The following is an 18,131-nucleotide window of genomic DNA, read 5'->3' on the forward strand; positions in this document are numbered from 1 at the left end:
CACAGAGAGATACAATTATTAAAGTTTATATATGCTTCCTCACTGCAGGGTTCCTGCCTCTATTGTGTCAATGTCAACTTGCACAGTGCTCATTTATTTATCATATGTCATGAAGGATCCTGCTAGCAGCTCCAGTGCAGGGAGAAGGACAGTGGCTCTTGTTCATCTTTGCATCCCTAACACAATACCTGGCACATGATAGGTGTGCAATCAGTGTTTATTGGATGAAAGAATGAATGAAGCTTTTATGCCCGTGGCACATACATGCAACAAAACATTTATTTAAAAAGCACTGATCACTCACTTATAATGTAGATGGTACAATGCTAGACAATGAGCTTTTCCCAGCTTCCTTCCTTCCATCTCCTTGTGTAGGTCAGGTGAAAATATAACTTCCTACTTGAGTCTTATGTCCCGATTTCTATACTTTGTTACATTGACTTTGTCATGCCAATCCATAGGGGTCTCCTGCCTCGATAACGACTTTAAGATATGATGATAGGAAATGGTAACTATGACCAAGAAGCAGGGACTCTCTAAATAATCAAAAACTGATAGTCATTTTTATAGATCCTCTGTCCTATCTCTCAACCATTGCCTAAACCCTGTCTCCAAATTAGCTGTGATGAAGCTATGGATTTCTAATATTTGACTTTGACTCAATCTCCTATATATTCTACCTTTTTAGTTTCCCTAAAAGAGATGCCTAGATATCAGAGACTGGAACCTCTAGCCTGCAGGTTTCCCCTAATTCTAATCTTAATTTTGTCAGCATTGTAACTAAGATCTGACTCCATTTATGAGAGCCAAGAGTATAGCTTGGAGAGGAAGAGAAAACAGGCTGTAGTCATGGCTCTGTCACCAGCTAACTATGAGATGTTGGGTCAGACACCCCACTTAGAGTTTGGAAGGACAGACTTTTGAAACAATTTCCTGAAGTTTTCGGAGTCAAAACTCTAAGAGACCACAAGGTGGAGATAACTCCTTTATATAAGTAAAACTTTTGCACTGCCACAGAAGGTAGAACATCTCCCAATTAACAGAAGGTCAGGTTAGAGCTTCTTCATCAAAATAAGAAAAAAAAAAAAAAAAAAGAATTTTGCCAGTGCTTAATCTTACAGAATTTAGTTAACTATTAAAAAACTTTAAAATGTACTTGGATGAGAAAGTCCATACTTTAACCAAACAAGATTAAATTTTATTAACCTTGATTCTGTTGTTTACTTTTAAAAAATACTTAATTTTCAAATCAAAAAGATTCTAATATAATTATCCTACAAATGAGCAGTATTAATATAAGCATAAGACCTTTATTTGCTTCAAGCTTTAGCAAAATCGCATTGGTGTCCCTGTCACTTTCTTCCCTTCTTCCTTTTCCTTCCTTAACTAGAGAGAGAAATTAGAGTGTCAATTTAATAAAATTACACTGCGTTAGGGAACATTTTTGTTTCTCTAAAACTCATCTCTATATTTGATTTAGGTTTCCATTTATTTAAATATCTCCCTTCTGAGTTTTCCCTGCCTCATGAGAACTCTGGGAACCTGATCTTCAGACCCCCAGGAAATCTGATTGTTCTCTTCAACAATGCTGAGTCATCTACCAGCTTCAACAAAAACAACAAAATTGAATTTTCTTTTCCTTCCTTCCTAACGCTCTTACTTTTATTGTCAAATATTTACCCAGAAACTAGGGGGAAAAAATTAAAATGCAAAAATTGAATATGATTGGGACTTCCCTGGTGGCACAGCAGTTAAGAATCTGCCTGCTAATGCAGGGGACACGGGTTTGAGCTCTGGTCCGGGAAGATCCCACATGCTGTGGAGCAACTAAGCCTGTGTGCCACAACTAGTGTGCCTGCACTCTAGAGCCCATGTGCCACAACTACTGAGCCCACGTGCCACAACTACTGAAGCCCGTGTGCCTAGAGCCCATGCTCCCCAACAAGAGAAGCCACCGCAATGAGAAGCCCGAGCACCACAACGAAGAGTAGCCCCTGCTTGCTGCAGCTAGAGAAAGCTCACGCACAGCAACAAAGACCAAATGAAGAAGCTTCAAGATGGCGGAAGAGTAAGACGCAGAGATCATCTTCCTCCCCACAAGTACATCAGAAATACATCTACATGTGGAACAACTCATACAGAACACCTACTGAACGCTGGCAGAAGACCTTAGACCTCCCAAAAGGCAAGAAACTCCCCCACGTAGCTGGGCAGGGCAAAAGAAAAAAGAAAAAACAGAGACAAAAGAATAGGGGCGTGACCTGCACCAGTGGGAGGGAGCTGTGAAGGAGGAAAGGTTTCCACACACTAGAAAGCTGCTTCGCGGGCGGAGACTGCGGGTGGCGGGGTGGGAAGCTTCGAAGCCATGGAGGAGAGCACACAAACAGGGGTGCGGAGGTCACAGCGGAGAGATTCCCGCAGAGAGGAGCGGTGCCGACCGGCACTCACCAGCCCGAGAGGCTTGTCTGCTCGCCCGCCGGGGCAGGCGGGGCTGGGAGCTGAGGCTCGGGGCTTCAGTCGGATCCCAGGGAGAGGACTGGGGCTGGCGGCGTGAACATAGCCTGAAGGGGTTAGTGCGCCACAGCTAGCCGGGAGGGAGTCCGGAAAAAGTCTGGACCTGCCGAAGAGGCAAGAGACTTTTTCTTCCCTCTTTGTTTCCTGGTGCGCGAGGAGAGGGGATTAAGAGCGCTGCCTAAAGGAGCTCCAGAGACGGGCGAGAGCCGCAGCTAAAAGCGCAGACCCCAGAGACGGGAATGAGATGCTAAGGCTGCCGCTGCCGCCACCAAGAAGCCTGTGTGCAAGCACAGGTCACTATCCACACCTACCTTCCGGGGAGCCTGTGCAGCCCACCACTGCCAGGGTCCCGGGATCCAGGGACAACTTCCCCGGGAGAACACACGGCACACCTCAGGATGGTGCAACGTCATGCCGGCCTCTGCTGCTGCAGGCTCGCCTCACATTCGTACCCCTCCCTCCCCCCGGCCTGAGTGAGCCAGAGCCCCTGAATCAGCTGCTCCTTTAACCCCGTCCTGTCTGAGCGAAGAACAGACGCCCTCAGCCGACCTACATGAAGAGGCGGGGCCAAATCCAAAGCTGAACCCTGGGAGCTGTGCGAACAAAGAAGAGAACGGGAAATTTCTCCCAGCAGCCTCAGGGGCAGAGGATTAAATCTCCACAATCAACTTGATGTACTCTGCATCTGTGGAATACCTGAAGAGACAATGAATCATCCCATATTGAGGAGGTGGACTTTGGGAGCAACGATATATATATATTTTTACCTTTTTCTCTTTTTGTGAGTGTGTATGTGTATGCTTCTGTGTGTGATTTTGTCTGTATAGCTTTGCTTTTGCCATTTGTCCTAGGGTTCTGTCTGTCCGATTTTTTCTTTTTTTTTAATCACTTAAAATTTTTTTCTTAATAATTATTTTTTATTTTAATAACTTTATTTTATTTTACATTATTTTATTTTATCTTCTTTCTCTCTTTCTTTCTTTTCTTCTCACTTTATTCTGAGCCATGTGGAGGACAGGCTCTTGGTGCTCCAGTCAGGCGACAGGGCTGTGCCTCTGAGGTGGGAGAGCCAAGTTCAGGACACTGGTCCACAAGAGACCTCCCAACTCCACATAATATCAAATGGGGAAAATCTCCCAGAGATCTCCATCTCAGTGCCAAGACCCAGCTCCACTCAATGACCAGAAACCTACAGTGCTGGACACCGTATAACAAACAACTAGCAAGACAGGAACACAACCCCATCCATTAGCACAGAGGCTGCCTAAAATCATAATAAGGCCGCAGACACCCCAAAAAACACCACAAGACGTGGAACTGCCCATCAGAAAGACAAGATCCAGCCTCATCCACCAGAACATAGGCACTAGTCCCCTCCACCAAGAAGCCTACACAACCCACTGAACCAACCTTAGTCACTGGGGACAGACACCAAAAACAACGGAAACTACAAACCTGCAGCCTGCAAAAAGCAGAATGCAAAAACAGTAAGTAGAGCAAAATGAGAAGACAGAGAAACACACAGCAGATGAAGGAGCAAGGCAAATCCCCACCAGAACTAAGAAATGAAGAGGAAATAGGTAGTCTACCTGAAAAAGAATTCAGAATAATGATAGTAAAGATGATCCAAAATCTTGGAAATAGAATGGAGAAAATACAAGAAACATTTAACAAGGAACTAGAAGAACAAAAGAGCAAATAAACAGTGATGAACAACACAATAAATTAAATTAAAAATTCTCTAGAAGGGATCAGTAGCAGAATAACTGATGCAGAAGAACAGATAAGTGACCTGGAAGATAAAATAGTGGAAATAACTACCTCACAGCAGAATTAAGAAACAAGAATGAAAAGAATTGAGGACAGTCTCAGAGACCTCTGGGACAACATTAAATGCACCAACATTCGAATTATAGGGGTCCCAGAAGGAGAAGAGAAAAGAAAGGGACTGAGAAAATATTTGAAGAGATTATAGTTCAAAACTTCCCTAATATGGGAAAGGAAATAGTTAATCAAGTCCAGGAAGCACAGAGAGTCCCATACAGGATAAATGCAAGGAGAAACATGCCAAGACACATATTAATCAAACTATCAAAAATTAAATGCAAATAACAAATATTAAAAGCAACAAGGGAAAAACAACAAATAACACACAAGGGAATCCCCATAAGGTGAACAGCTGATCTTTCAGCAGAAACCCTGCAAGCCAGAAGGGAGTGGCAGGACATATTTAAAGTGATGAAGGAGAAAAACCTACAACCAAGATTACTCTACCCAGCAAGGATCTCATTCAGATTTGATGGAGAAATTAAAACCTTTACAGACAAGCAAAAGCTAAGAGAACTCAGCACCACCAAAGCAGCTTTACAACCAATGCTAAAGGAACTTCTCTAGGCAGGAAACACAAGAGAAGGAAAAGACCTACAATAATAAACCCAAAACAATTAAGAAAATGGTCATAGGAACATACATATTGATAATTACCTTAAATGTAAGTGGATTAAGTGCTCCAAGAAAAGACATAGACTGGCTGAATGGATACAAAAACAAGACGTGTATATATGCTGTCTACAAGAGACCCACTTCAGACCTAGGGACACATACAGACTGAAAGTGAGGGGATGGAAAAACATATTCCATGCAAATGGAAATCAAAAGAAAGCTGCAGTAGCAATTCTCATATCAGACAAAATAAACTTTAAAACAAAGACTATTACAAGAGACAAAGAAGGACACTACATAATGATCAAGGGATCGATCCAAGAAGAAGTTATAACAATTGTAAATATTTGTGCACCCAACATAGGAGCATCTCAATACATAAGACAAATACTAACAGCCATAAAAGGGGAAATCCACAGTAACACAATCATAGTAGGGGACTTTAACACCCCACTTTCACCAATGGACACATCATCCAAAATGGAAATAAATAAGGAAACACAAACTTTAAATGATACATTAAACAAGATGGACTTAATTGATATTTATAGGATATTCCATCCAAAAACAACAGAATACACATTCTGCTCAAGTGTTCATGGAACATTCTCCAGGATAGATCATATCTTGCATCACAAATCAAGCCTTGGTAAATTTAAGAACATTGAAATCGTATCAAGTATCTTTTCCGACCACAACGCTGTGAGACTAGATATCAATTACAGGAAAAAATCTGTAAAAAATACAAATGGAGGCTAAACAATACACTACTTAATAACCAACAGATCACTGAAGAAATCAAAAAGGAAATCAAAAAATACCTAGAAACAAATGATAATGAAAACACGACAACCCAAAACCTATGGGATGCAGCAAAAGCAGTTCTATGAGGGAAGTTTATAGCAATACAGTTCTACCTTAAGAAACAAGAAATATCTCAAATAAACAACCTAACCTTAAACTTAAAGCAATTACAGAAAGAAGAACAAAAAATCCCCAAAGTTAGCAGAAGGAAAGAGATCACAAAGATCAGATCAGAAATAAATGAAAAAGAAATGAAGGAAACAATAGCAAAAATCAATAAAACTAAAACCTGATTCTTTGAGAAGATAAACAAAATTGATAAACCATTAGCCAGACTCATCAAGAAAAAAAGGAAGAAGACTCAAATCAATAGAATTAGAAATGAAAAAGGAGAAGTAACAACTGACACTGCAGAAATACAAAGGATCATGAGAGATTACTACAAGCAACTCTATGCCAATAAAATGGACAACCTGGAAGAAATGGACAAATTCTTAGAAATGCACAACCTTCTGAGATGCACAACCAGGAAGAAATAGAAAATATGAACAGACCAATCACAAGCACTGAAATTGAAACTGTGATTAAAACTCTTCCAACAAACAAAAGCCCAGGACCAGATGGCTTCACAGGAGAATTCTATCAAACATTTAGAGAAGAGCTAACACCTATCCTTCTCAAACTTTTCCAAAATATAGCAGAGGGAGGAACACTCCCAAACTCATTCTACAAGGCCACCAACACTCTGATGCCAAAACCAGACAAAGATGTCACAAAGAGAGAAAACTACAGGCCAATATCACTGATGAGCATAGATGCAAAAATCCTCAACAAAATACTAGCAAACAGAATGCAACAGCACATTAAAAGGATCATACACTATGATTAAGTGGGGTTTATCCCAGGAATGCAAGGATTCTTCAATATACGCAAATCAATCAACGTGATACATGTTGCTCAACAGATGCAGAGAAAGCTTTTGACAAAATTCAACACCTATTTATGATAAAAACCCTCCAGAAAGTAGGCATAGAGGGAACTTTCCTCAACATAATAAAGGCCATATATGACAAACCCATAGCCAACATTGTCCTCAATGGTGAAAACCTGAAACCATTTCCACTACAATCAGGAACAAGACAAGGTTGTCCACTCTCACCACTATTATTCAACATAGTTTTGGAAGTTTTAGCCACAGCAATTAGAGAAGAAAAAGAAATAAAAGGACTCCAAATCAGAAAAGAAAAAGTAAAGCTGTCACTGTTTGTAGATGACATGATATTATACATAGAGAATCCTAAAGATGCTACCAGAAAACTACTAGAGCTAATCAATGAATCTGATAAAGTAGCAGGATACAAAATTAATGCACAGAAATCTCTTGCATTCCTATACACTAATGATGAAAAATCTGAAAGTGAAATTAAGAAAACACTCCCATTTACTATTGCAACAAAGAGAATAAAATATCTAGGAATAAACCTACCTAAGGAGACAAAAGTCCTGTGTGCAGAAAATTATAAGACACTAATGAAAGAAATTAAAGATGATACAAATAGATGGAGAGATATACCATGTTCTTGGATTGGAAGAATCAACATTGTGAAAATGACTACTACCCAAAGCAATCTACAGATTCAATGCAATACCTATCAAACTACCACTGTCATTTTTCACAGAACTAAAATAAAAAATTTCACAATTTGTATGGAAACACAAAAGACCCCGAATAGCCAAAGCAATCTTGAGAAAGAAAAACAGAGCTGGAGGATCAGGCTCCCTGACTTCAGACTATACTACAAAGCTACAGTAATCAAGACAGTATGGTACTGGCACAAAAACAGAAATATAGATCAATGGAACAGGATAGAAAGCCCAGAGATAAACCTACGCACATATGGTCACCTTATCTTTGATAAAGGAGGCAAGAATATACAATGGAGAAAAGACAGCCTCTTCAATAAGAGGTGCTGGGAAAACTGGACAGCTACATGTAAAAGAATGAAATTAGAACATTCCCTAACACCATACACAAAAATAAACTCAGAATGGATTAAAGACCTAAATGTAAGGCCAGACACTATCAAACTCTTAGAGGAAAACATAGGCAGAACACTCTATGACTTAAATCACAGCAAGATCCTTTCTGACCCACCTCCTAGAGAAATGGAAATAAAAACAAAATTAAACAAACGGGACCTAATGAAACTTAAAAGCTTTTGCACAGCAAAGGAAACCATAAACAAGATGAAAAGACAACCCTCAGAATGGGAGAAAAATATTTGCAAATGAAGCAACTGACAAAGGATTAATCTCCAAAATATACAGGCAGCTCATGCAGCTCAATATCAAAAAAACAAACAACCCAATCCAAAAATGGGCAGAAGATCTAAATAGACATTTCTCCAAAGAAGATATACAGATTAGCAACAAACATATGAAAGAATGCTCAACATCATTAATCATGAGAGAAATGCAAATCAAAACTACAATGAGATATCATCTCACACCGGTCAGAATGGCCATCATCAAAATATCTACAAACAGTAAATGCTGGAGAGGGTGTGGAGAAAAGGGAACCCTCTTGCACTGTAAATTGATACAGTCACCATGGAGAACAGTATGGAGGTTCCTTAAAAAACTAAAAATAGAACTACCATATGACCCAGCCATCCCAGTACTGGGCATATACCCTAGGGGGAACCATAATTCAAAAAGAGTCATGTACCAAAATGTTCATTGCAGCTCTATTTACAATAGCCAGGACATGGAAGCAACCTAAGTGTCCATCGACAGATGAATGGATAAATGTGGCACACATATTCAATGGAATATTACTTAGCCATAAAAAGGAATGAAACTGAGTTATTTGTAGTGAGGTGATGGACCTGGAGACTGTCATACAGAGTGAAGTAAGTCAGAAAGAGAAAAATAAATACCGTATGCTAACACATATATATAGAATCTAAAAAAAAGAAAGAAAATGGTCAGAAGAACCTAGGGACAAGACAGGAATAAAGATGCAGACCTACTAGAGAATGGACTTGAGGATACAGGGAGGGGGAAGGGTAAGCTGGGACAAAGTGAGAGAGTGGCATGGACATATATACACTACCAAACGTAAAATAGATAGCTAGTGGGAAGCAGCCGCATAGCACAAGGAGATCAGCTCGGTGCTTTTTGACCACCTAGAGGGGTGGGATAGGGAGGGAGATGCAAGAGGGAAGAAATATGGGGACATATGTATATGTATAACTGATTCACTTTGTTATAAAGCAGAAACTAACACACCATTTTAAAGCAATGATACTCTAATAAAGATGTTAAAAAAAACCCGACTAAATGCAGCCAAAAATAAATAAATAAAATAAATAAATTTATTTTAAAAATTGAATACGATTGGTGCTGTTATGTTTGAAACGTCAGCGCAGTGTTTAGTTCCTTCTCCCTTGAAGCTTAGTTTGAAACGTCAGCGCAGTGTTTAGTTCCTTCTCCCTTGAAGCTTATTAAACTCCTTACGTAATGCATCTTGTAGTTATGAGTGGCAGCACCATGGACATAAATGAAGAACCTGTTTCTAGAACTAGAAGAGGTGCTGAGTCCTTAATTACAAGATGCAGTAAGCAACCATGCTTGCTAAACGTTTTCTCTCACTGGATTCATCCTTCGGCTCCTGAGACAAGGTGTTCTTCTATGAAATTTATTTAAACCAACTCTATTAGATATTGAGACCTCTATCTATTTATTATCAATATATTAAAGCCAAAAGAGAGCCTTCATAATCCTTCCATCATATTTATAAGATTGTTAAGTAGTACTTTATTCCAAATTTGGCATTGTGAATCAGTGTTTATAATTACTCCCAAAATGGATTCTCATACTGAAATTCTTTAAAGACAATTTGAAATTACATCATGTACAATGGATGTGCTTGTAATTAAAATATTCTCTGGCTCATTTTCTTTGATATATCTTGTGGTTTGGACCTTATTTTACTATAAAAATTTAATTTTGCATCCTAGTTTTAAAATCCCTTGATGTCCTACTACATGCAGCTCTGTAACTAAACAGAAAGATCAAAGAGTCTGTAGATCATGGGCAGGTTGGAATGGGACTCAACAGATTCTAGGTTTACATGTGTCAAATAAAGAGAAATGTTTGCTAGGTCACATGGTTACCAAATAAAGGACCTTCCGGTTAGGTTTGACAGAGCTATTCTCAGGGCAAGGCAAGGTGCCCAAGTTGATACAAACATAAATAATATATAGTCACTAACTTTAAGAAGCTTATAATTTAGTAACAGGATAAGATAACATGACCTGAAATAAGCCTCAATAAGAAAACTGCCATGAAAAGATTCAAATGAAGAGTAATGGGGGATCGAAAATGGGAGTATCAGGGCTGAAGAATGAAGTTCAGTGATTAAGCAAGGATTTGAGGAGGAGGGATGGTCACCTTATGTGAAAGTTAGACTGTACCCACCACAGCAATAGACATCCTGATGAAGAAAGTTTAATATTGTTATATGTGTTGATTCTTCTCCTATCTCTTTCATTTTTATGTTGTTTTGAATGATGTTAAAATTAATAGTGTTACTTTTAAATGCACTCTTAAACAATTATTATAAAATTGTATGAACTGAACAAATGCCCATAAAACTTAATCAGTCCCCATTAATTTAAAATTTGTGATAACTTGTATATCAAACATTTCTGTTGTCAAACACTTTTGTCAAGGTTACTATAATTTAAGAAGGAGATTTAAAATTTTACAAAAACAGTTTTCAGCTATCCTTAACAATTTTTAAATGATACCTACATAATCAAATAATCTGCTAAGTACCTGTAATTTGCTTGTGTTTATTAGAATGGTTCATCTAAGAACTATCAATTAACCCTTAATAGCTCAGTTTAAGTTACCATGTATTCTTAGAAGTATTTAATTAATTTGTGTTTCTTTTAAAATATGTAAAACATTATGTAAAATTTAGAGTTTCCATCAGGTCTTAATGGAGTCTCCCATTTAGTTTGACTTAGTCAAATAATACTAGATAAAGGCCTTGAAAACTCATCTTCACTTAAAGGGCATACAGTAGTCTCCAGGAGAGACTTCTTCCATCCCCCCATGAGCGATTGGTACCTGACCTTTCTGTCCTCTTCATAAGTAGACTTATGATCTGCAAGTGCTAATGGAGGTTCAGGTCCCAGGTAAGAAAGCTGAGACTTGGACTGTTGCCGGATGGAAGCTCTGTAAGTAAACAGAAAGATGAATTAGCCAATAATTATGGGCAGGTTGGAACAGGACTCAGCTGGTTCCAAGTTTACATCACTTGTGTCAAATGAACAGAAATGTTTGCTAGGTTACATGGTAACCAGATAAGGGAGCTTCCTGATCAAGTTTGATAGAGCTATTCTTAAGGCAAAGCTAATCAGTTTGGTTGCTGTAGACAGCAGGCTAGACTCTGATTCACAGTATAACTGAGGAGAGAGAAAGAGAAGGGGGGCAAAGTTGTTCCACTAGTCCACCAAAAAAAAGGTCCAAGACTCAAATCCATTCCAAACCCACATGGTTCTACTAATTGCTATAATGGCAATGGTCCATCACTGTTACCTCCCTTCTGTTTGTAGGTTGTAGTTTTGATATCTCTCCTTCTCTCCCTCTCTCTCTTTCTCTTTCACCCTGATGTCTGCTTTAGCATAATGCCACCTGGATAAAAATGGACCAGTAGGAGGAAAGAGGGCCACTAGTGAGGTTTTCTCCAGGCTATATACTGCCCATAGGGATGGATTTAGTTAACAAATCTCTTATTGAAATATAATTTAACTTGGTGTGTTCATTCATTCACTTGACAGAAGCTTACTGTGCACCTACAACATGCAAACCAGTGCCAGGTGCTTTGGGGGATACAAAGACTGGTCAATTACAGACTTCTCTCTAAGGAGCTTAAAACTTTATAGAAGAGCAATGCATGCATCCAACCCTGATGTAAGGGAGAATGTGGTAAGTGCTATAAGGCAGATTTAAATAAACAGTATGGAAATTTAAAGGAAAAAGGAATGTATGTCAGGTGTTACCATAAAAGGTTTCACAGAGGAGGTGGTTAAAGTAGGATCTGGGTATCTGTAGGCTGGAGGGAAGAGCACTGCTGATTGACAGAACAGTATAAAGAGAAGCATGGGGACAGAATTACTAGTTATATATACTTAGTATAGAGCAGATACAGGAAGTGATTGATTCAAATTGTTTTGTTTTTTCCCTGAGATTTCTGGGAAGGAGACTCCTACTCTCCTCTAGATTAAACTTGAAAGTATGTGACACTGGAAGCTGTTGGCAATTATGTCAAGGAAAGAAGCTTCCTGAAAAATGAATACTGAAAAATAAGTAGAGCAGAGAAGGGAAGAGAAAGAAACTGTATGTATCTTGGACAAATCATCGAAGCCCCAGCCTTGCTTGATGCCAAAGCCTCCTTGGACTATTTATTGAGTTATGTTAACTTATTCTTTCCCTTTAAAGGTTAAACCAGGTTGGCTTAGGTTTTCAGCCATTTGCAAATAGAGTCTTAAGTGATAGAGGCAATCCTGAAGACTTGAGAGGATAGAAGTTACACTATCAAAGCACTTAATCTGAAGAAGTACGGTGTAAAGAGAATGATTTAGAGATGAGGAGACCTGCATTGGCTGTGGTAGTGAGATCTAGATGGAGCTATTCATAAGTCTTTCTCTGTCACCCGTATCCAGGAAAAGTTAGACTAAAACAAATACCAAGGTGGTGCCTGCCTATTATTGATGCTCATCTAGCCTTCTTGAGAAGGCAGCAACACATCAACTGCATGACTCTAATTTGTTCCCACATTCTGTTGATGGCATCGCCATCCCCTTAGTCACCAGGTTCAACAGGCGCATTTATGTCAAGTCCTCCATCTTCCTTGCTCTTGCTCAAACTATTGCCAAGTCTTATTGTGATCAGGCATGAAACCACACCTCACCCCGATTCCCTGCTACCAAACTGGCCTCTGGGACACCCCAATCCCCTCCCACTTGGCCTGAAACTCTGCAGCAATAGAGTCATCTCTTTAAGTTAGGTTAACTAAGGTTGAGAGGTCATCTCCCAAAGGTGTGAGAAATAGGTATGTGTCAGCTAGAGAGAGCAGAGTGCATGACAGGGCTGAGACTTAAGGTTATGGGTCTAACTAGAAACTCAGAGCAGTAGAAGCCAAGGTAGGAGTATGTGCAGAAGAAGAGGGCATCAAAATATAGCTGCCTACAGCCCAGTTCTGAGCACAGAAGACCTTGATCCTCGTCCCCTCAAATTTCTACTACTTCATCTTATATTTCTTAAATCTCTCTTTCTCTCATTCCCTGTTGCCCACCATTCCACCTGTCTAGCATAAGCTGTCCCAGTGAGACCATGGGCAGTAAGGGTGCGAGACAGGGGCCTGACCTGCCCCCTCTGGTCTGCCATAAACACCAGCATTAGAATTCTATCACACCCCTTTTCAGAAACCTACAACATCTGCTCCTCCCTTCCTGAGAAGCCGAGTGCCACTTCTCACCACAAATAAAAACAGCTAATTTGGGAATATATGTTCTCTCTGTCAACATTATTATTTAGGAAATTACTGTCATCCATGAAATTGTTCTTGAACCTAAAATATATTACTAAAGAGAGACTTAGGCATCAGAAGGACTGAAGCCAAGGAAATATGATACAAATGAACATTTCAATGAGTCATCTTAAAGATCTGTCAGCATACACAATAAGATATTCTTAACAGACCTTCTTACTCAGACTTATAAATCTTTCTCTGCAGGAGGTTAATAGCTACTTTCTGTGTATAGGTGGTATTTCTGTGTTTCTCTTCCTAGTCACCAAAATGGAGAATTTGTGAGAACTAATAGCCAAATAGAAAATATTTATATTAAAAATGGTTATCTGTTCCTAATAGTAAACTGTAAGTAAACTATGTAGAATGGGAAAAATTCTGTTCATCTGAAAAATTAAGGAAATATTAATTTTCTTGTTGACATGACCATGAGATACATCTCCTCTTTGCAACCTTCAACTTAGTGATCAAAAGAGTTGCCTAGTCATTTTCTGTGTTTAAGAAGTTAGTTGGTATCTTCAGATTGTGATTCTAATGACCTTTATAATTTTTTTTCTCCCAATCAGAAAAAAAGCTGGTTAAACATAATACCAGATGTCTATAAAAATTGCCTAACATTTTTGGCAATTTTTATATCTTTTATTTTATAGAGAAACATGAAGCTATTGTTTTATTACTTTCCAAATTCAAAAAATTCAATAAAACTAGCATTTCTTAGAATTTTTCTGAACAGACTTGTTCTTAAAAGGAAAAATAAAAATCAGTGAATATTAAAAGTAAGTAAATCTGTGTTTGAACTACTTGGAGTTGTTACCTGAATATTATATTTTAAGCTTCTTTAACCATTTTTCAATAAACAATTAGCTACCTTGAATGAGCAAGTCCTAAACTGAGTCTTTGTTCAGAGCACAGCCTTGAATTAAATGTCCTAGAAATGGTAAACTCCATGGTGGAGAAATATGCTGTCAGTCTGTTGCTTACAAATAGTTTCCTTCCTTAAGAAAAAAAGATCTTGAATAACATTTTCACAAATATAGACAAATACTCCTGGGCAGAATTATTCTTAATACATAGACTTTTAGCATTAAAGGAACTATTTTTTTTTAACTTTTAAACCAGAATGAAAAGCTAAATTTATAGTCTTGCTACATAGCATGCTCCAAAAATATGCCTTGGAAGTCAATGCCCATGTATTGATCTAGGGAAAAAAAAATTCATGTTTAGGAAAATTCTCTTTAAACATCAGACAATGAATCTCTTGTTTCATCTAGTTAAAGAATGATTTGACTTTGGATGGGTAACTCTGGGAGCAGAAATATTTGTAATTCAATTACAGCTCAGTAGGTTAAAGAATGAAGCTAAAGGCATGAATTTGACCTCCATTTGAGACAGTGCTTCATACCACAGTTAACTTTGGGAGACAAGTCTGAACAGATTTTTTTTAAATCCCCTTTCTAAGCTTAATAAACAACATTTTAACTACAGAGCATCTTTATCGTGTCCCCTACCCTCAATAAAATGAGAAGCCAAATTTAAACAAAAAATCTCTATGAATTGGAGACAGAAATGTCAATATAGCAAGCAAGGATTCATTTGCATGTTCATTATTACACAAGACCTGGGGCTGTGTTGAAGTAAGGGCTCTCCAGGTTGTACCTGAGGTATTGCCAGAGGATCTTAGCTGCAGAGGGCTCCTAAGAACATTTGAAAACTTTAAAATCTGTCCCGTGACTTAAGCTTACCTTAAGCTAGCTTGGTAGCTCCCTCTGCTAAAGGTCTGATTTCTCTCAAGTAAGGTATCTTCAGTTTCATCTTTTCCTATTCAACACAACACAAGTGATCCCTTAGTGTATACAATAAGCAGAACCATATCAAAATAAAATTATTATTTACTATATTTCTCTAGCATATCACTACTATGTCTGATGCTAAAACAGTCTGTTAACTTTATTGCAATAAATGAAAGTTAGCACTTGTCCAGCACATTCTAACAAAAACAACAATAAAAAAATCAAAATACTGAGCAAGATTGAATCTTTTGAACTATATGATAGCCTATGTGTTATCACCACAGAAATAGATAACCTATAGATATAGCCGATATTAACCACAAAAAACTTATGAGAAGCCCACTAGAGGTGGCAAAAAAAAAAAAAAAAAAAAGATAGATGCACCGAGTTAAAAAAAACCCAAAACTTTTCAGAATAAATCACATGTGTTAAATGTATACAGTCATTTTACCCAATAGTGTTCACAAATCCAGATGTGATATGGTAGAGAAAGTTTTGAATGTTTGGTTAACGTAGGTTGAGGTAAATCACCAAACCTGAAAATTCAGATTGAAAAAGAGAAGGTACACTAGGGCCTGAAGTATCTACCTACATTAGTGAAAATAAGCATAAACCTTTTTAGTCATTGGTTAATTCACTCAGCCAACTAGAGGAGAGCTCCTACTGAGTGCAGGACACTCTAGGAAGACTCTCCTATTTGCAAACTGTGAGGGAAAAAAGGGATGGAATTGAAAGTTCTTCCACAAAAGACCTGTGTTTTAGCTCTATGACTTGATCAATAACTAAACCTCCTGAGCATTGTTCTTTCCTTTATCATCTATACAATGTCTCCCAGGGCTTTGAGGAGAACAAATAAGATACTGTATATTAAAATGCATAGAAATCCAAAAAACATTATATATAGCTAACTATTTAATATAATGTACAAGCATAATGGAAAAGGCACTTGCCCTTTATGTCTTTTTCATTAAAGGCTTGATCTCCTTGACTTTGCAAAGTCATTAGAGTGAAGTAAACTCCTTTCCTTTCCAACAGTTCTTCATGGGTGCCTCTTTCCACTGCTGTACCATGTTCAAAACCAATAATGACGTCTGCAGCTCTAACCGTGGATAGGCGATGAGCGACAGAAATGATTGTGTGCCCATGCTGAACCTGTAAGAGTGTACAGTGCACAGTTAAGCCAGACTGTAAGACAGAGCTGACATTGACATTTGGGCAGTCTCTGAATCCACAAGTAAGACAGAGCCTCAGTTCCTGGGAAGATCCTTAAATAGGCTGTACAGACATTAGAAAATGCCAGCATGCTTTCTTGTGGCTAATAAATGCCATCACATCACATCACACCAATCAGCAATTGGTCCGGTTGCTGCTATTAATCAACAGCTGAAAACCAAAATGGAAATTTTTTAAATCACATATTTTATGTTAGACTTAACAAGATTTAAAATTTTACACATGCAGCTTTTAGAAGCAAATCATAATGTCTTCCATTCAACTGTGAGGAACATAGTGGTGAGCCAATATTTTCCAGGTGGATACACTGACCCATGTAGTCCTTCTCTGTCCCTCTTTCTGTCTCTCCTCTCTCCACAGCTGCCTTCCCTACAGCAACACAAGAATTTCCACACAGACTTACGAAAGGAACTCAGACTTTCAACAAACCTTACTCAGTGCCTCTTGCACCATGGCTTCACTCTCATTGTCCAGTGCCGAGGTGGCCATGTCCAAAAGTAGGATCTTTGGGTTTCGAACAAGGGCTCTAGCAATGGCTAGTCTTTGTTTCTGGCCGCCACTCATCTGGCCTCCTCCTTCTCCAACAAGAGTGTCAAATTGCTAGGAAGAAGGTGACATCAGTAATGAAGAGGAAGAATTTGAAGGATCCTGACCGATTCTTCACAAAGGTCCTTTCTAGCTTCCTCCTCAAGCATGAATTTTCACAGGTCCGCCTTTCACTTAAAAAGACTCTCTCCTGAAACAGGGTATTATCTAATCAATATTTGTGTATAAAATAAAGATATTGATTTATCCTTTCATTCTGGGATGTAAAAATGTTTCTCTTTAGCTCAACTTCAAATAACATGTTTCCACCACAATAAAAGTGGATCAGAGTCCTGAAAATCCATCTTAGAGGATTAGAGCATGTATCAAAGCATTGTCTCTTTTCTCTAGCTAGACAACACAGAAAAACACAACGCTAAAACTGTCTATATATTATGAATGAAAGATCAAAGTAGCTTTAAAATCATTATCATGAATAGCAAACAGTTACTGAGGATCTTGCATGTCTAGCGTTATATTGGAATCTCACAATGGGGCATTGTGGTCAGACTCTTATCTTGCTTATTATTAGCCAATGTGAGTTGAGCATCTACCATGTAGAAAGCATGAATCTAAGCCCTCTACACATATCATCATATTTAGTCCTCACAGATGCCACATGAGGTAGGTACTACTATTCTGCTCAATTGATGCATAAGGAAATACTGGGGCCTGAGGGGGCAAAGTAATTTGGCCAAGTTCATAAGGCTTGCAAGTAGAGAAGCTGGGATTTGTATGGAGGCAGACTGATTCTAAAGCTTTATACTTTTTAACCACTAGACTATATAATACAGCTGAAATCCTAGTCATACAAATATTTTAGAAGGCTGAGTAGGAAGTATTCTAGAGCACGGACTCTGGAGCCAGACCACCTGGATGAGATAATTGTCTCTCCTGCCTTGAGCAAGTGATTTGATCTCTTGGAACCTCAATTCTCCATCAGTAGATGCAGATAATAATAGTAGCTGCCTGACAGGATGATTGTGAGAGTTAAATGAATTAATAGGTGTAAAGTGCTTAGAACAGTGCCTGATATGTAGTAAGCACTAACTATGTGTAAACTAGTAATAATAACTCTTCCATTTAGCAGACCATTGGCCGCAAAATCCGTACAAGTATACTATTAGGGAGTTGGTTTTTGTTGTCGTGTTGTATAAAAT

At 38.5% G+C, this 18,131-nt stretch overlaps 1 protein-coding gene across 1 annotated transcript in view; it reads right to left on the reverse strand.

The window, feature by feature from the left end:
* The window catches only part of ABCB11 (ATP binding cassette subfamily B member 11), a gene marked incomplete at both ends in the record, with an annotated part of 83,912 nt that overhangs the window by 23,641 nt on the left and 42,140 nt on the right, over nucleotides 1–18,131 (reverse strand). Inside the window, 4 exons of the mRNA XM_079710284.1 lie at nucleotides 10,905–11,007; nucleotides 15,106–15,181; nucleotides 16,104–16,305; nucleotides 16,816–16,986. Coding sequence (XP_079566410.1) covers nucleotides 10,905–11,007; nucleotides 15,106–15,181; nucleotides 16,104–16,305; nucleotides 16,816–16,986 — 552 coding nt within the window. The remainder of the gene's footprint in view (nucleotides 1–10,904; nucleotides 11,008–15,105; nucleotides 15,182–16,103; nucleotides 16,306–16,815; nucleotides 16,987–18,131) is intronic.

This window comes from Hyperoodon ampullatus (assembly GCF_949752795.1).
Source record: "Hyperoodon ampullatus genome assembly, chromosome: 8".
NCBI classification, from domain to species: Eukaryota; Metazoa; Chordata; class Mammalia; order Artiodactyla; family Ziphiidae; genus Hyperoodon; species Hyperoodon ampullatus.